This window comes from Stigmatopora nigra, chromosome 1, assembly GCF_051989575.1.
Source record: "Stigmatopora nigra isolate UIUO_SnigA chromosome 1, RoL_Snig_1.1, whole genome shotgun sequence".
NCBI lineage: Eukaryota > Metazoa > Chordata > Actinopteri > Syngnathiformes > Syngnathidae > Stigmatopora > Stigmatopora nigra.
In genome coordinates, this window is record NC_135508.1 from 4,515,468 (window position 1) to 4,535,674 (window position 20,207).

The 20,207-nt window shown below is 37.6% G+C and overlaps 1 protein-coding gene across 2 annotated transcripts in view; it reads left to right on the forward strand.

Annotated features, from left to right (window-relative positions):
- Positions 1-375: 375 nt before the first annotated feature.
- The window catches only part of arhgap4b (Rho GTPase activating protein 4b), a 31,090-nt gene continuing 11,258 nt past the window's right edge, over positions 376-20,207 (forward strand). The window contains exons 1-13 of one of the 2 annotated variants that reach the window (XM_077722128.1): positions 376-586; positions 7,126-7,383; positions 10,819-10,990; positions 11,251-11,413; positions 12,482-12,544; positions 12,662-12,835; positions 13,707-13,835; positions 14,316-14,537; positions 15,185-15,286; positions 15,706-15,894; positions 15,978-16,062; positions 17,349-17,376; positions 17,628-17,724. In XM_077722128.1, coding sequence (XP_077578254.1) covers positions 7,314-7,383; positions 10,819-10,990; positions 11,251-11,413; positions 12,482-12,544; positions 12,662-12,835; positions 13,707-13,835; positions 14,316-14,537; positions 15,185-15,286; positions 15,706-15,894; positions 15,978-16,062; positions 17,349-17,376; positions 17,628-17,724 — 1,494 coding nt within the window. In that variant the 5' untranslated portion in view covers positions 376-586; positions 7,126-7,313. Of the gene's footprint in view, positions 587-7,125; positions 7,384-10,818; positions 10,991-11,250; positions 11,414-12,481; positions 12,545-12,661; positions 12,836-13,706; positions 13,836-14,315; positions 14,538-15,184; positions 15,287-15,705; positions 15,895-15,977; positions 16,063-17,348; positions 17,377-17,627; positions 17,725-18,080; positions 18,109-20,207 lie in introns of both variants that reach the window. The other variant, XM_077722139.1, reaches the window with a different exon arrangement.

Below are 20,207 nucleotides of genomic sequence, written 5' to 3' on the forward strand. Positions count from 1 at the left end.
ACGTCCGTATACATTGTATTCATCACCGTGTTTGTGCGTGTATGCAAGTCATGTAAGGGTGAATAATACAAGGTCATCAGAATAACATTTGCAAGAGTGAGAGAAATGGAGGGGTGGGGGTGTTTGCAGTGCAAATGATGGATGGGTGGGAGGGGGGGGGGGGTAGAGCGAGAACGAGGGATGCTGAGGGAGAAAGATGGTGTATTCATAGCAGCAGAGGTATTTATAGGCGCCCGGAGGAGAGGAGAGTGTGTGGGCGTGGCTTGGGTAGCTTCATGAGGCAGAGAGGGAGGGAATGGGTGGAGTTTAGCATCTCTCGTATGAGAGGGTGGTTATTTAGATTATTTGGCAGGAGAGGAGAAGAAAGGAAGGAGGGAAGAAGGGAGGGAGGGATGCTTTTTTGAGTCTGCCATGCGAGTGAGAGAGAGATGAGGGAGAAGGGGGGGTTGGAGAGTACTCAGCTCAGAGGGATCTGTCAAATTCAAATATACATAGCTCTTGCTGTCTGTCCAATGAAGAGAATAAGGGATGGGAGAAAAGATCTGAGGAAAAGATAGAAAGAGATAGCAGAGGAAAACAAAGTGAGGTATGCAACGTTGACAACCTGTTTCTGTGTTTGGCTTTGTACGTGCTTTTTTGTGACAGTTTTCGTGTCTGGGAGTGGAAGTGGTTGTGAGCATGTAAAGTGATTGGCTTTGTATGTATGTAAGATGTAAAGTGTTTTAAGCGTTTGTAGGTGACACGTGCTGATGACTACATTATGTAATATGTGAGCATCCTTTGCAGTGTGTGTGGAATTTCTGCTTTGGTGTTTGTGGCTATTGTGTGGAGCAGAGCTACTGTGCCATTGGAGGTGATTTATGGCAAATGTAAATAGAAGTGAACACATCACATCAGCTTGCACCTAAAGCTGCTGGCCCTGTTTAGCATCGGTGCTATTTGTACTCGTAGAGAAAAGAAAACAAGCAGATATTGAGTACTATTTATGTTGGTTTCATGTTTTGCTTGGCATTATGAAACTTATAGGCTTGTATGGTGAAAAAAATACATCACAATATTTCTTATTGGGCACTATATACAGTAACCTGAATCCACAAGTTGGTCAAACAACGCTAAATCATTGAAAGAGTACCAATTCTTTTGTGGTTTTGTGCCTGCAAAGGGATATTTGGAAAGTATCCAGGATTTGTACACCAAACAAGTACTCGTTTTCTATGTTTGTTTACGTTGGATCTCAAATTCAAGGTCCTACAGACCAACCAAACACTTACAAAATTAACCATTGCCACTCTGATTGAGGTGGATGCTGTTGTCGTGTTAGAAACAGCACCTGGCTTGCTTGCTCAAGGGCACCTTGACAGGATTTGGGGAGTAAACAGGTCTCGAGCGCCAACCCCATATTTTAAGTTTTACAATAAGCCTTCTATCCAAAGCATTGGTCAACTGAATGAACACAGTGAAGTTGGTCAACTATGCAACCAAGAGCAATTGTGCTACTGATGCCTTGCTTAAGGCACTTTGACTGTATTGGATACAAGTGAGTGCGACACTCTTATCTCAATCTCATCATAAATTTACAACTGGGATTGTTCACAAAATTAAATATTATTGTGCATTCCGTGACCGGACGTTTCGTCGACGGACACTTCGTCCCTGGACGTTTCGTCGAACGGACGTTTGGTCGCCGGACAGTTCGCCGAACAGACATTTTGTCGCCGGACATTTTGTCGCCGGATATTTTGTCGACGGACAATTCGTCCGTCACCGACGAAATGTCCGGCAACAAAATGTCTGTTCGACGAACTGTCCGGCGACCAAAGATCCGTTTGACATTAAGTCCAGGGACGAAGTGTCTCTCGACGAAATGTCCAGGTACCGTGCATTCAATCATCAATAGAAGAGCATGTCATTCTTTTGTATTTTACTATAGTCTAGAACAATGTTTATTTTAGCTTTTTTTATATATTTTTAGATTTTACAAAATTATTTTTGAACTAAAAATACAGAAAAAAATGTTTAAAAAAGGACAATTATTGATTTAAAAGGGGGAAATCAGCAAATTTAATATACATCTATACTCTTCATTTTAATTTGATCCTAAAACAGAAAGTCGGCACTCATGATTTACTTTCCCGGGCCACACAAAATGATGCAGCGGGCCAGATTTAGCCCCTGGGCCACCGCTTTGACACGTGGTGTAAACGATGCGCACCAAAAAAAACAAGGAAGATAAAAATGATAGCGATATGCAAAAATCGCTTTAATTCTGTTTCCCATAGGTGCCTTTGCAAAGCTGAAAGGCACTTTCGAAACGAGAAAATGATATTAATTGTTGCTATTTTCTACCGTTTGATTAAAAATCTTCAACCTAGTGCTTTATGCAAGAGGTCCTTCAGTCAATGGTTTATGGTAGTTCTGCAGTGCAACCTTGAAAATGTCATCCCTGCTATGTGTTTTTATGCATCTGATAAAAGTGAATGTGGCTGCAAACCTTCAGAAGGACCCTACTATGAATAAATAACATCTGATAGTGCAGATTTTGTCTGACCAGAAATAATTTGTGACTCATATATTATTGTGTGTATTTGGATTTTGCTTCTCTGCATAGTATTTTTTTCAGAGCCCTAACTTGTTTGGCCAATGAATTACTCTTAAAACTACATTTAAAATGCAATCTCTAAAGTTCACCATATTCATTTTGAGATGGTATTACTGTATTTTCACGACTATAAGGCGCACTTAAAAGTCTTAAATTTTCTCCAAAATAGACAGTGCGCCTTATAATACAGTGCGCCTTATATATGGAAAAAACAGAAAACCAAAAACCACCACTGTCGGATATTAAAAAAAACACAAACGCCTGAACTGAAACAATACTGTTAAATATGCAGATGCCATATTATCTTATATATATATATAGCTCCTCCCCCACTGCAAGATTTTATACAAAAAAAATCCAAAACATCAACAATGGCTGGCTCTAGAGGTGACTGTAAAGTAGTGAGTGCCTCATACCTGGAAGTCAATAGCAATTACTGTATTTTCACGACTATAAGGCGCACTTAAAAGTCTTACATTTTCTCCAAAATAGACAGTGCGCCTTATAATACAGTGCACCTTATAATACAGTGCACCTTATAATACAGTGTGCCTTATAATACAGTGCGCCTTATAAAACGGTGCGCCTTATATATGGAAAAATGCGCCTGGAAAGGTGCGCCTTATAGTCGTGAAAATATGGTAATTGGATTTGTATGAATTTGGAGCAATCTATGCCATAACAAATGAAGTAACCAGGACTGTAATTGGGAATGAATTGTTCTATGTAATGTTGTACCATTTGAGTTGTCATTTTAGTGTAAAACAAATCTTAGAGTAATTAATATCAAAATGGAAAAAAACGAAGTATTGGCTTCATTTTTTTTGTCCCGGGAGTAGGCAGCTGTTAAAGACAGTGCAGCTGTAGGAAAGTTTCAAAATCATATTCCCAACAGAATTGGGTATTAAATTACCGTACATTCAAACTGGATGATTAAACCCCATGCTTGTGCAAACATCTGCAGTGGTACTCCAATAAAATGCCTTAACTTTTGTTTTTTTATAATGTGTGGAGTGAGATCGGAGTCAACAGCTGCGAATTTCATCGTGACAACTGTGTAAATGTGATTCATTTTGGCCTTTGGTAAAAGGGCATTAGACAATGTTTATAAGTTTAGTCAACATGTATTTTGGTAGAACAAAAAGATTAGGATTAAGTTATTTTATGTATATTTTTTCATTACAGTTAAAATGTTGACATGTTGCTTCTGTATAAAAAGTACAAATTACTACTACTACTGCTCATAAACCTTTTAGTTTCAGTAAATCTAGGTTCCGGGGGTCTTTTAAATTTATATCATTAATACCACACAGAGAGAAGGCTACTTAATTTCTGAAGTAGTATAAATGCACAGTTTTTGTGGCATTCAGTGTGTGTGTTGTTTCAGGAAATGCACACTCACACACACTATTTACTTCATGCTGTTCCATTTTACAACATATCCTGTGTTACATCTGATGAGGCATCCCTTTTTTCTTTAGTAATATGTAGTTATGAACATAATGAGTCCGACACAACATTAAGCCTATGTTTATGTATGTTATTGTTTTACTTTATTATTGTATTGCATTGCCTTAGGTCACGTGTTAAAGTGGCGGCCCGGGGGCCAAATTTGGCCCGCTGCATCATTTTGTGTGGCCCGGGAAAGTAAATGATGGGTGCCGACTTTCTGTTTTAGGATCAAATTAAGATGAAGAGTATAGATGTATATTAAATTTCCTGATTTTCCTCCTTTTAAATCAATAATTGTAATTTTTTAATCATTTTTTTCAGTTTTTCGGACAAAAATCATTTTGTAAAATCTCAAAATTTATTTTAAAAAAGCTAAAATAAACATTGTTTTAGATCTATAAAAAATGAATATTCAGTCCCTTTAATCCAGTTCATTCAATCCATTTATAACAAAAAAAATCTAACTATTATATCTAAAATGGTCTGACCGACATGAAATCAAGTTGACATTTAAATCAATAATTGTAATTTTTTAATCCATTTTTTCAGGTTTTAGTTCAAAAATCATTTCGTAAAATCTAAACATATATGTATTTAAAAAAAAAAGCTAAAGTAAAACAAAATTTAGATCTAAAAAAAATCTCAATATTCAGGGATTTTAATCCAGTTCTTTTAATCCATTCATAAAAAATAAAAAAAAATCGAAATATTACTTCTAAACTGGTCCGGCCCACGTGAAACTAAATTGACGTTAAAGCGGCCCGCGAACCAACCCGAGTCTAACACCCCTGCCTTAGGTAAACAGTTCTTCTGAAATCCTCAAAAGGACATTTTTTTCTTATGCCTTTTGTGTCTCAAAATACATTTTTCGTCTTTTTAAATCCCTCCCTGGCAGAGCTAAAACGTTCACTTTGTTCGGTGTAGATTAAGGTCACATGCTGATGAAGCCCTGCGAGTTTCCTCCAAGGTCTAAGTGTCCTGGTAATTCTCAGCAATGAAGAAATTACTCCATTTGTTCCCTGTAATTCTCCATTAACTTTCAATTTATTCCCATAGCTTGGTTTTGCCTGAAAAAAAAATGTAAATGTAGCTTTTTAATCATAATACTAATACTGCTACTTTGCAAGATTTAAACTTTCAAGTCTAGATAGAGCGCTTGTAAAACACACAGAGCAGATTGTGCTAGTTTAACCATTGGTGTGGGTCAGCTGGTCAGAACAAATCAAACTTCATGTCAAACTGTCAGACTTTGCCATCAATTGCAAAGTGAGGAACCTGTTGAGACAGAGGATGTGGTGTTTTTTCTGTGGTTGTCAGTGCTTACATCCTGTGCAAAATATTGTGTTCTGAAGTACTCAAACAGAACCACTGTGGTATATGTCTTCTCTCCTTCAATATGCAGAATTACAATATCCAGGAATGGCAGTGTAGACCAGGGGTGGGCAAACTTTTGGGCCCGGGGGCCACATTGACTTTAAAAATTTGACAGATGGGCCGGGTCAGCACAAGATGCGATACATATAAAAAAGTGCATCCGTTAACAGTACATATGAAACATAAATAGAAAAAAAGGACTAAAGTATTAACATACTCATCACTCATCATTAAAGTAAAAAGTAGAGTATAAAGTAAAGTAAAAAGGAATGTAATAAGAAATATTAAAATGTCATTTAAAAAAAGATAGAGGGGCTGTAAAACACAAAAAAACAAATAAGTGCGGACAGACCTACTGCCATTGGCCTCCGCATGACTGCGCCATCTTGGGAAAAATTTAAAAAAAAAACATACATAAATAAAACATTATTTGGACAATGTCGGCGGGCCGGATGTGGCCCACGGGCCGTAGTTTTCACATGTCTGGTGTAGACAGACAACAGGTGTTCAGTTCTTGGTTAGTGACTACAAATACCTGGCCCCCTGCTTCCACAGACTGGATAAAAATGTGTGGTTTTCTTCAAGAAGGGCATCTGGAGTGAAAGCAAATCCTTTGGCCTTTTGACACTTTAAATGTATCATTTTGGTGCCAAAAGCGTGATACTTGATCATACAAAGTTCTCTCTAAGCAGCGTGCATGCGCAATTGCGCACTACTCTCGTCTTCTCTGCGCAGCAGCTATTATGGCGCGCAGTAAATAAAATCCAAACTTTTTTTTTACCCCTTTCCCCATAATGGCGCCGTTTACGTGGCAGCCAGTGGTAGTAGCTCTGTCCACTCTTATGTTTTTCGTGTTTTACAGCATGTTTTACAAGAAAAATTAGAGGGAACATTGACATGCACCTGCTTATGGTAGATGTGATACTGAAACATCAACAACTAGGTAATGACAAAAGCATTGCAAACTGCTGGGATTGTCTTCGTTGACTGACTGCTTAACAGTTTAAAACACAGGTGTCAAAGTGGCAGCCCGTGGGCCAAATCTGGCCCGCCGCATCATTTTGTGTGGCCCGAGAAAGTAAATGATGAGTGCCAACTTTCTGTTTTAGGATCAAATTAAAATAAAGAGTATAGATGAATATTAAAATTCCTGATTTTCCCCCTTTTAAATCAATAATTGTATATTTTTAATACATTTTTCTGTGTTTTTAGTTAGGAGTTTGACATCCCTGGTTTAAGACTTGTGTACACACATTGCATACTAGTAATCAAATGATGTCAGGTATGTCTTCTATCTGGGATATGTAAACAAAACACACTGCGAAAATCTGTCATCATACCTCCTCACCTTTCATTTTAACAAGTAAAAATGAGTCAGCATCCAAATGCAATTTGCTGAATTCATTTTTTTTGGTGACGCGTACCTTTATGGACATCCCTGCCCTTCAGGCACAGAATGTTCTTGGTTTCTGCTGTTACTCATCAACTCTCATCCTTCCATCCCCCTCCCTCCCTTCCACCTTTGTTATCACACTCCTCATCACAGTGTGCTGGCACTGACCATTCTGTGATGTGAAACCCCCCAACCACCATTAGACTGTCTCTCCGGCTAAATCTCTCATCTCTAGTGTCACTATTCCTTTTGCTCTCTACTTGGGTTGATTTATACGGTCACTTATTCTCTCTATCCCTATTTTCAGAACAACCTACCCATGAATCGGCATTCTATGGACATAACGGACTTCCCTGAGCTGCAAGAAGCAGTAGGTCAACCCTGAGGTGGGAAGTTCAAGGTCAAAGGTTGCGGATACTGAGTCTTGAAGGTTAAAGGAGTGGAAATTGGGACATTAAAAGAACACACCAAACTTGGGAGGATTTCAGCATCAAGATGATGACATCACATGGAAAACTGAGGAGGGAGAAGGGGAGTCTGGCCGAGTATGAATCTCAAATGAAAGGTGAGTTGCTGGCAATTTGGGGAATGTTCATTTTCTACACAAGATAGTTCAGTGTACTTGAAAATAACATTAACACAAGTAGATAATATGAGTGAATATTTCTTTACAATTATATTCATTGTAAAATAGGAATCAGCATACTGTATGCTGGATTTCTCTGCAGGGTACAACTAGTATAACTGAGCCAAGTTTTAAGGCGGCCTTTTAAGGTCTACCCATATATTTTCTGATTCTTGTGGCCATTTTGCATTTGGAAGATCAATTTAGACCCCAAACGTCCTGGCCACGTTTTACCTCAATTTTTTCAAATAATGTTCTATTGCATAATGATGTATATTTAGTATAGCGCACTAGTCGTTCCTTTAGTACAGTGCTTCTCAAATAGTGGGGCGCGCCCCCCTGGGGGGGGGGGGCGGTGCGATACCTGGGGGGGCGCGTGTAACCCTGGGGAACAAGATTTTATTTGGCCGTACTAGTATAAAGTGTAATTGCGCATCCACAACAGTAGCTGGCAGTGGCGCTCTCATTGTTACTTCTGTCATGTTTGTGAGAGTGCAACATTTCACATGTTGTACCTATAACACTTTTATAAAATGATTTTATTTATAGTCACGGTGGGAAGTGAGGGGCGCGAATAGTTTTCTTCTTGCTAGGGGGGGGCCTAACAGAAAATAATTGAGAAGCACTGCTTTAGTACAAGGGTGTTAGACTCGTTGATTCGCGGACCGCTTTAACGTCAACTTGATTTCACGTGGGCTGGACCATTTTCGATATAATATTTAGAATTTTTTTTAAATAAATGGATTAAAAGAACTGGATTAAAAGCCCTGAATATTCCGTTTTTATAGATCTAAAACAATGTTTATTTTAGCTTTTTTTAAATATATTTTTAGATTTTACAAAATTATTTTTGAACTAAAAACACAAAAAATGGATTAAAAAATTATCATTTTTGATTTAAAAGGGGGAAAATCACCAAATTCTAAATACATCTATACTCTTCATTTTAATTTGACCCAAAAACAGAAAGTCAGCACTCACAATTTACTTTCCCGGGCCACACAAAATGATGCGGCGGGCCACATTTGGCCCCCAGACCGTCACTTTGACACATGTGCTTCAGCATATCAACATTTTTTTCAATCCGTTATTAATTCAGAAATATGTCAATGAAAAAAAAAGAAAAAAAATGGCTTTCAATTGTCCCCATGCTCTACTATATAGACATTTCTAAGCCAAAGTAATTCCTTTGACTTAGCACTAGGATAATTGAGGTATTATTAAGATAGTCTTTTCTTATATTGACTTTTTGATTGGTCCTTTTTGTCTGCCTATTTCAATGTGTAGACATAGTGATGAATAGGAATATTTACCTTTGACAGAGCTCTCTTATGACTGGGAGATGTTTCGTATGAATAACCTCTCAGCCTTGTAAAATGTCTTTTAATGAAAGCACAACCATGAATAAACATCACACATATGGAAACAAATAAGAGTGTGTGGGTGGTAGTGTGTGTGTGCATGCATGGGTTTACACATTGTGGCTCACCAGCTCTGTACTGTACTACAATGATATATTTATAGTCGGTATTAGAACTGCTGTCTCCTCACATAGAGTCAGCCTTGGGCTGTGCGCCCAAAATATAGAGATAAGAAAATGGGGGTGGAAGATGAAAAAACTGAGAATGGATATATGAGCAAGAGAGATAAGGGGTGAAGCACAGACACTTTTGATATGAGACAATGATGACTTTATTGGCTGTTTTAGAGCTCATCTGCAGCTTTGGTTCATGCTGAGTTTACACTTCAGAGTCAGAATTGCGCTATATTGTATACCGTATTTTCAAGACTATAAGGCGCACCGCATTATAAGGCGCACCCTCAATGAATGACATTTTTCCATATATAAGGCGCACTGTATTATAAGGCGCACTGTCTATTTTGGAGAAAATTTAAGAAATTTCAGTGCGACTTATAGTCGTGAAAATACGGTAATTGCTATTGACTTCCAGGTATGACGCACTCACGACACAGTCACCTCTAGAGCCAGCCATTGTTGATGTTTTGGATTTTTTTGTATAAATTCTTGCAGTGGGGGAGGAGCTATATGATGGAAGATTTTGTAAACTAAGATGGCATCTGCATATTTAACAGTATTGTTTCAGTTCAGGCGTTTGTGTTTTTTTAATTATCCGACAGTGGTGGTTTTTTGTTTTTGGTTTTCTGTTTTTTTTTCCATATATTAGGCGCACTGGATTATAAGGCGCACTGTCTATTTTGGAGAAAATTTAAGACTTTTCAGTGCGCCTTATAGTCGTGAAAATACGGCAAATATATTTTATTTATTTTGATTCACCCGAGTGGATGTAATTGCTCCATGAAACTGAGTAAGACACAAATTATTATGTATTTCCTCAAGAAAAGTCTATTGGTTCTTCTCCTTAGGGAATTTGTAAAATATTCATGTTTATGTCATGTACGATGTTGTTTATGTTAATTGATGGCAGTTCAAAAATATGCTGTTTGCACTATTTTTTTTTAAGTCAGCGCCAATGAGAATGATTTTTGGTTTAATTAATAGGCTGATTATTGTGGCGGTGATACCGGTTAGCGTGTCAGCTTCACAGGGTTCGATCCCAGGTCGCTCCTCACTATGTTCTCCCTGGGCTCGTGTGGGGTTTTTCCAGGTACTCTGGTCTCATCCCTTTTCCCAAAAACATGCATGGTAAGCAATGTTCCCTCTAATTTTTCATTGGTCTGGGCAGAAAGACAACCTGCCTGAGCGCACTGAGCGACATCATCATTGCTCGCTATGGGAACACCAGTAGCACACCTGCCATAAGCAGGTGCATGTCAATGTTCCCTCCAATTTTTCATGTAAAACATGCTGTAAAACACGAAAAACATAACAGTGGACAGAGCTACTACCACTGGCTGCCACGTAAACGGCGTCATCATGGGGAAAGTGGTATAAAAAAAAGTTTGGATTTTATTTACTGCGCGCCATATGATTGCTGCTGCGCAGAGAAGATGAGAGTAGTGCACAATTGTGCACGCGTGCAGCTTAGAGGGAACATTGATGATAAGCAGGTTGTATACTCTAAATTCCCCCTATGTGCGACACAGTCCACCTATTCAGCTGCCTGGTGCTCATAGTTGCCTGGGATAGACCCCAGTATCCCCAACGAACCTTGAGGATAAGTGGTTCAGAAAATGAGTGAATGAATTGTGCTATAAAAATACATATCTCAACTTTTGGATAAAAAAAGTAGTTGAAAAAGAATCAATCAGTTTTGTTATAACTATAGTATGAAAAACTTGCCTGTTGGCCAAAGGACCAGATGCCTGAAAAAACAGTGTTTTGCTATTCAACTTATTAGTGTGCTAAAATGCTATTTACCTTTTACAAAGTAGTTTTTGCTTCCTCTGCCTCAGACTTGCGAGCTCAACTGGCTGACCAGATTAAGATTTTGGACTCCCAGGTAGAGGTAAAACAGCAGCAACTCTCGGATCTCTCAGAGTTTCTCCGCCGGCGTGGTGATATTGAGGCTGAATACGCACGAGCTCTTGATAAACTCACTGAGAGGTTTACGCACAAAACCAAAAAGTGAGTAACCATTATCTCATTTATCCCCGGAATCGGTATGTTTGCTTGGCTGACTGGTTTTATTTGTACTATGAATCGCACGACCATCAAACTTGGGCACAAGGGTGTCTTTCGGCTTGAGAGGAACAAGTTTATTTTCTAAGAAATTGGTGAATAAATTGTCTCAGCGCTGAAGAAAGAAATATGGAAGAATGAGAGTGAATTAAGTTCTATGTAATGAGATGTTTGGTGTCCCAGTTAGGATGTCTTCTCCTCTGCAGGAAGGAGCAGTGGGGTCAGTCAGTTTGTCAAGTCTGGTCTGTCTTGCTGACTCAGACCCGTTTAGAAAGTCGTGAGCACTCAACATTGGGCGACACCTGCTGCAATGCACTAACACAGCGCTTGGTCCACAGTACAGAGGACACTCACCGGCTACACAAACGGGTGAGAGTGACAGAGTAATTATGATTGATATATATACATGTGTATATATGTGTGTATGTATATATATATATGTATATATATATATATATATATATATATATATATATATATATATATATATATATATATATATATATATATATATATATATATATATATATATATATATATATATATATATATATATATATATATATATATATATATATATATATATATATATATATATATATATATATATATATATATATATATATATATATATATATATATATATATATATATATATATATATATATAGATATATATATATATATATATCTACACATGTATATAGATATATACATGTATATATACATATGTAATCAAAAGAAAAACATATTGCATATCCAAGCACTTCTCATTTCAATTTGAGTTATTACCTATGATTTCCATCAATAACCATTCCAGAGCTTAACAAAAAATGTTTAATTACTGGTTTAATGCTAAAAAAACTTTTTTTTCCCATTTATAAATCTTATTTACAGTAGTTGCATATGATGCTGAAACTTCTCTCACAGAATTACATGCTAGTAAACAAAGCCTTCAACTTCAACTTGGTCCTCCAGGAATCTGATATACAGGCAAAAAAAACAACAGAGGGCTCCCATCTAAAGAACAGAAAAATAGAGTTTGTTGTTCGTTCATATTTTCTCAAACATTTGTTTAAAATGTGCCTTTACCACAAAAATGCTAAAAAAAATGGAGTGGCGTAAAATACACTAATAAGCAAAATAAGGTGTTTTAAGAGGGAACTGGGCTCGTTTTATGCCGGGTATATACAATACCCCCCCCCCCCCACACACACACACACACACACACACAAAAAAGTCTTAACACATCACATTAATTCATTCATTCACTAACTATCTGAGCCACTCATCCTCACAAGGGTTTCACATTTATTTTCGACTATAGAGTTAAAGATATTCTGTCTATGTAAGCATCCCAAAATCACAGAATAGGATCACCATTTACAATATTCATATATATAGACTGGAATACATACATTACTCTTTCAACCCACAGAGCAAAGAGGTTGGGATTCAGATGCAGGATGAATTGCATAAGGTGACGACTGAGCTGCAGACGGTAAGCATTTTAATATTGTTCTTGAGTGCATTAATAATATAAATCAAAGGTAATTATGCAAAAAAAAAGAAAGATTGATCATGTATACTGTGTGTTACATGACAAATGCTGATGAAGGCTTTGAAGACATACAACCAGTACCACACTGACTGTCTGATAGCAGAAGGCAAACTGAAGGAGGCTGAGCGATTGGAAGAGCGACACACTGGCAAATCTGCTGAGCTTGGTCTCAGCCAATCAGGAGGACAGAGGCGGAGCTCTGTCAAGAAGATGGAGAGATTAATGGAGAAGGTAAATCAAATACAATACGTTAACAGCATGCCATTAAATTATGTGTTCAAGTGACAATCAGTTTATTTTGGGGGTTTATGTAAATTAGGGGTCATTAAAGTGGTCCTCAAGGGCCACCATGGGTTCTGGTTTCTGTTAAAACCAATTCAAGAAAGTCTATTTGAGCAATGAGGTTTCTGCTATGAAAAAAGCAGCACATCACAGCAATCAACTATATTTACATAAGCAATGTTCCTTCTAGGCTGTGCACTACTCTCGTCTTCTCTGCGCAGCAGCAATCATATGGTGCGCAGTAAATAAAATCTTTTTTTTTACCCCTTTGCCCATGATGGCGCCGTTTACATGGCAGCCAGTGGCAGTAGCTCTGTATACTCTTATGTTTTTAGTGTTTTACAGCATGTTTTACATGAAAAATTTAGATGGAACATTAACATACACTTGCTTATGGCAGATGTGATACTGGTGTGCCCAAAACGAGCAATAATTATGTCGCTCACACTGCTACTCAGTGCGCTCAGGGAGGTTGTCTTTCTGCCCAGACCAATGGAAAATTAGAGGGAACATTGCTTATAAGACCCCTGATTAGTGAAAAGGTGTGGTCTTGTTTAGTTGGAATGAAATCCTTCACCCACTGCAGCTCTTTGTGGAATATTTTGGAGACCCCAGTTGTGAATGGACTGCAAAATGATGAGACGTGCATTGTGTGTCTATGTGAACCTTTAGAAAGATGACATTATGTATGTAAGTTAATGCTTAAATGTTTCTGTAAAAGTATGTGAACGGAGATGTAGACTTTGCCTGTGTAACTGACTCATTTTTACATTTTACAGAAAGTGTACATGTGAATAGACAATCTTGTGTGTGTTTGCAGAGGCATGGCCGAGTCCAAGAGACCCAACTCAAGTGTACTAAAGCCAGAAATGACTACTTGCTAAATCTTGCTGCAGCTAATGCAGCGATGAACAAGTACTACTTGCAGGATGTCAGCACTCTCATCGATGTAAGAAAGAGAGTAGCAAAATATATCTATCTATCACTCTGTCTGTTTATTTATTTAAATAGTAAAAACAAGAGTGATAAAGGAAACAATGTATTTGTAGTTGTTGAAACTTTAAAGCATGCCAGTTAAAAACAATTATGGATTTAAAAAAAATACTTCTTAAAATTGCATCTTCAATGAACAATGTATTCTACAAATCCGCTCTTGATCACTGATAAAAACTGTAATTTTTTGAAAAACAGTGTCCTTGAGGAAGTAAAAACTGTGATTTTAGTAACCATGGTGAATTCAACATGAAGTTCACACTATGCCAGCTGAGATGTTAAAACAGCCAATGAAGAACATGGCCAGTTTAGATCAGATTCACTAAATAAAGCCAGCTAGAAAGCAGACAGTGATCCGATTCAGTAAATAAAGTGATCATGACTATTGTTTTTACTTCCCTTTTCCATTGTATATCACTCCTCATCCTTTGTGCAGTGTTGCGACCTGGGTTTCCATCCATCTGTTGAGAGAATAATGAAGTGCTACCTAGCTAGTAGGTGGCGCATCCAGAAAACTGAGGAGGCTGGGCTGAAGCAGTTGGAGGCCGCTGTAACGTCGCTAGACCAGAGTGGAGACAGAGATGCACTGCTTCAGCAGCATGACTCTGCCTTCTGCCTTCCCTTTAGATTCAACTACCACCCGCATGAGGGTGACCAGGTAGAATATGTTACTACCGTATTTTCACAACTATAAGGTTCACCGCATTTTAAGGCGCACCCTCAATGAATGACATTTGTTCCATATATAAGGCGCACTGTATTATAAGGTGTACTGTATTATAAGGCGTGCTGTATTATAAGGCGCACTGTATTATAAGGCGCAATGTATTATGAGGCGCATTGTATTATAAGGCGCACTGTCTATTTTGGAGAAAATTTAAGACTTTTAAGTGCGCCTTATAGTCGTGAAAATACGGTAATTGCTATTGACTTCCAGGTATGAAACAATCACTACACAGTCACCTCTAGAGCCAGCCATTGTTGATGTTTTGGATTTTTTTGTATAAAATCTTGCAGTTGGGGAGGAGCTATATGATGGAAGATTTTGTAAACTAAGATGGCATCTGCATATTTAACAGTATTGACTTAGTTCAGGCATTTGTGTTTTTTTAATATCCGACAGTGGTGGTTTTTAGTTGTTGGTTTTCTGTTTTTTCCATATATAAGGCACACTGGATTATAAGGCGCACTGTCTATTTTGGAGAAAATTTAAAACTTTTAAGTGCGCCTTATAGTCGTGAAAATACGTTAGTAATACGATTAAACCTGAATGTTGCTTTATTTTATTATTGGTTTGAATTGCAGGTCTGTGAGGTGAGCGCGGATAGTCAGGTCAGATACGAGATGGAGACCAGATTCCAACAGATTCAGTCTCGACTAGCTGCCGTCACACTGGAAACAGAAGAGGTACGATAACCTTTGTTAGGTTCATCAATAATTATACTTTAATATAATTTAAAACAATACAGATTAATTATCTATATTTAATTAAATAGGCATCTCTGATGATAATCTTTCAAGAGAGAATTACATCGTCGTGGTCACAAATGATTCTGCCAGCGGTAATTTCTCCTGCCCATTAAAGGCCATAAATCAAAACAATTACTATAACTACATTGTACAGTACTGTACATCTATCTCTTCATTCTCTGAAATTCCCAACCAACGCAACTTTCGTAAAGCAATAGAATGACTTTAAATATGTGAGAAACACACTTAATGTGTGAGAGTTGAGAACCCAGGACTATAGCTTATATGTTTTCTTTACTGAATGGTAAAACAGTTCAAAATAATGTCCTGATAACCCATATCTTTCCCTATTATAGGTCAGCAAAACGCTTAATGCAACACTCACAGCCCTGCTGGAGTCGATGTCCGACAGCGACTGCAACACCACCACTGATATTCCCAGCAGCCTATTATTACATGAGCCCTCTGGAGGAAGCTCCGCCCCAAAACTTACCCTGGCCAAGCGTCGAGCCAATCAGCAGGAAACAGAGACCTACTATTTTGCAGTCAGTTCTGTGCATTTTATGTACTACTATATGTCTAAAAAGTAATGTGAAAAATAATACTGTTCTATTTTTTACTGTTTTAGAAAGTAAAGGAGTTTCTCACCAGTAGCGCTCTCACATTCAAACTTCAAGCCAAACATGATCTACTACAAGAGGCCATACAAAAAGGTAGACTCATATACAGGGGAACATCCAAATATTGACATTAAATTTGCAGATTGATGCTGCAACCAATGGATACACATAATAGATATCTTTAAAAAACTTGGGCTGGAATGTCAAGAAAACCTTTTACATCTGCATCAGCTTGTTCTTATTAACAGTTGAATTAAGTACCGTATTTTCACGACTATAAGGCGCACCGCATTATAAGGCGCAACCTCAATGGATGACATTTTTTCCATATATAAGGCGCACTGTATTATAAGGCGCACTGTCTATTTTGGAGAAAATTTAAGACTTTTAAGTGCGCCTTATAGTCATGAAAATACGGTAATTGCTATTGACCTCCAGGTATGAAGCACTCACTACTTTACAGTCACCTTTAGAGCCAGCCATTGTTGATGTTTTGGATTTTTTTGTATAAAATCTTGCAGTGGGGGAGGAGCTATATGATGGAAGATGTTGTAAACTAAGATGGCATCTGAATATTTAACAGTATTGTTTCAGTTCAGGCGTTTGTGTTTTTTTAATATCCGACAGTGGTGGTTTTTTGTTTTTGTTTTTCTGTTTTTTCTATATATAAGGCACACTAGATTATAAGGCGCACTGTCTATTTTGGAGAAAATTTAAGACTTTTAAGTGCGCCTTAAAGTTGTGAAAATACGGTAGCTAGATGCTTCATAGCTTTCTTGTGAGTTCTTCCAATCTGTTTTATGCCTATCATTGGATTGGATAACTTTATTCATCCCAAATTCAGGAAATTTCATTGTCACAGTAGCAAGAGCGTGAGGATGCGTAAATACGAAAGGTATTTTAGACAGCTAATAAGTAAGTTAATAAATAAATACATGAATAAATATATAAATAAATAAACGTGTTCCTGCAATGAGGGTGCAGCAATCTATTGCTGAAAGAGCTTTGGAGGGACTCCTCAGACTCATGCAGGGGGTGGGAGGTGCTGTCCATGATGGACATGATCCTGGTCAGCATTGTCCTCTCTCCCACTTCCTCTACAGAGTCCAAAGGACAACCCAGAACAGAGCTGATTACACTGATTCCCCAAATTATTGCTACTACTCTTCTGCTTTTGCATAAGAAATAAGAGCAAAACACTGTCAAAAATCTAAAGAACTTTTTCTTACAGTTACAAATGTAAAAAATGAAGAAATTGCGTTCATCGTCTGTGGAAAACCACTTGGGAGATTCCATTTGAGTATAACAGAAGCTTCTCAAACACAGTAAAGAGCCATTCTAATAATGTTTCTTTGCTTTTGTGCTTTTTTTTCCTTCAGCTGAGGCTGTCAACACAGACCCCTCCAGGTATGTGAGAAAAGTAGCATTACTAAATGTGGTGTGAAGAAGAAATTGAGAGAGGAGTGCAGTAAGAACAGAGACTTGCTTTTTAAAACCCCCATTTAAAGCCAGTCTTTATTATATAACAAGTCAATTTTTGTGGGGAATGAGAACTGTTGAACTGAAGTGTGACTAATAGATGCAGTTTACAGGCTTCATTGCATCTTATTAGAATACCCACAAACAAAATGCCATTATGTAATTTATCTACTTCCCAGAGCTCAGTGTTCTCGCTCGGTGCGAGTTTTGAAGTCCAGACCCGTTTCCCAATTTTGTCACACACTTTTCAACACAGATGTTCTGTCCTACATACAGGTAAACATTGTGCAATCTTTAAACCTAAAATTAATTTTCATACTATGATTTAAATCAGACATTTTCTTTCTGAGACATGTGGAAAATTCTGGGCAACTGTGTGGACTGTTTGGTCATACTTATGGCTTATTCATGGCTCTCTGTCCTTTCAATCCATTTCCCACTTATATCCGTTCCGCTTTCTAAAAGGGATTAAAAACACACTCTTCATTGCCTCCTCTCTCAACTTCTCAAGTTAAGGCTTACTTATGTGCACTTTGTATCAAGAATCCTAAATCGCTCTTGCTCTTATTTTTATGCACATATTTTTCTTACCTTGCTTTTTCCTTACTGCTGCTATGCTTTTGTTGGTGTAGAAGAAGAAGAAGAATGTCTCGTACACAGGTACCCAATTTTGTCTTTTGTTGCTCATAAGCAATGCTCCCTCTAAACCAGTGGTGTCAAACATACGGCCCGCGGGCCGGATCCGGACCGTCTGGTGGTTTGGTACGGCCCGGGGAAGAAAGCTGCATTGTAAAAAAAAAATGAAATTTCTTTAAAATTTGTAGTTTTTGTATTATCCGCTAGGGGACGCAGTGTTTGAGTACGTGCAGACAACATGAATTGACATTTATTTATGTTCTTATGTTATTCTCTTGTTCATAATATATTGTTCATAATTTAAAAGGAAAATTCTGTTAATAAACATTTTGATAATTTACTCATTCTTCGCACTAATTAGTATCAGTGACTAATACAAAGGAAAAAAGTGGGCTTATTGTTAGTTCTATGTAATTTTGCAATGAGTTTACTGGTCCGGCCCGCTTGATCTTAAATTATGCTGTATTCGGCCCGCAGACCAAAGGTTGACACACCTGCTCTAAGCTGTGCGAGAGCGCAATTGTGCACTACTCACGTCTTCTCTGCGTAGTAGCAATCATATGGCATGCAGTAAATAAAATTAAAACATTTTTTTACTCTTTTCTCCATGATGGCGCCGTTTACGTGGCAGCCATTGGCAGTAGTTCTGGCCACTCTTATGTTTTTTGTGTTTTACAGCATGTTTTACATGAAAAATTAGAGGTAACATTGATATGCACCTGCTTATGGCAGGTGACACTGGTGTGCCCATAGCGAGCAATAATTATGTCGCTCACACTGGTACTCAGTGCACTCAGGGAGGTTTTCTTTCTGCCCAGACCAACGAAAATTTAGAGGGAATTTTGAGTTTTTGCCATAAAACGTAAGGGAAGTTATTTAGAAAATGATTCAATGAAAAGCATTCATATAACAGGCTAATGAGGGTGAGACTAGATCCGGCATACAAGGTGTGTGGGTTGGAGAATGTGACATTGTCAGAATGTCAGTTTGAAAGTTAAAACTGCTCAAACCAAGTCGTAAAATTGGCACAGTTTATTCAATGAGATTTTGGTCGATTTGGCACTTGCTGATTCCGAGCATCACAGATATGTAAAGTCAGATGATTTGCATACATTTGTCAATGGCGGGTATAATCATCCACTGCACAAAACAACTATCCCAGCACGGAAGCTATACTTATGTGATGGATGAAACTGACAAGCGCATTGAAAGGGATTTAAGTAGTCACTTTGAGTGGCAATGATTGCAGTCAGTTTTGTTCACTCCTATAGTTGAGAAAACCTCTCACTCATAGACACAATGACTTTTGCTTGTCTTCTAAATCACCAAGATCGTATCTGCCTCTGTGCGGATTTCACACTGTAAATAAAAATAGAGCCCTGGTAGTGGATCATATTTCAGTTTTTTGTTAAATATAGACCTCATGGCAAGCTATCTTAGGTTCACTTTGCTTATCTCAACATTAAAACCACAAGGATATATCCCTACAGACTTTCTCAATTACTAGGTTTAGCAATAAGTTAATGGCATCAAAAATTGGGTAGACTTTATCTACTAATGTCATTTAAAGCTTTACCGAAAGAAAAAAACAAGTTTAACATTTATTTTTTTTCTCTTACATTTTTCACCTTTGACACTTTTTATGTAAATACATATATCATAAGAGCATAATGAAATGTATTCATTAGCTATGTTCAATGGTGTGTTTTTGATTATTTATCATAATCTTCTAGAAATGTAAAGGCTGTTCCTTGAAAGGGCATAGTTGAATATTCAGCTGCTATACTTTATATTACAGAACTAACAGAAGAAAGTAATATACAGATGTAATAATTAACCCAGGGGTGGGCAAACTTTTGGGCCCCGGGGCCACATTGACTTTAAAACTTTGACAGATGGGCCGGGTCAGCACAAGATACGATACATATAAAAAAGTGCATCCGTTAACAGTACATATGAAACATAAACAGAAAAAAAGGACTAAAGTATTGACATACTCATCACTCTTCATTAAAGTAAAAAATACAAAGTCACAGTAAAAAGGAATGTATTATGAAATATTAAAATGTAATTTAAAAACAGATAGAGGGGTTGTAAAACACGAAAAACAAATAAGAGTGGAC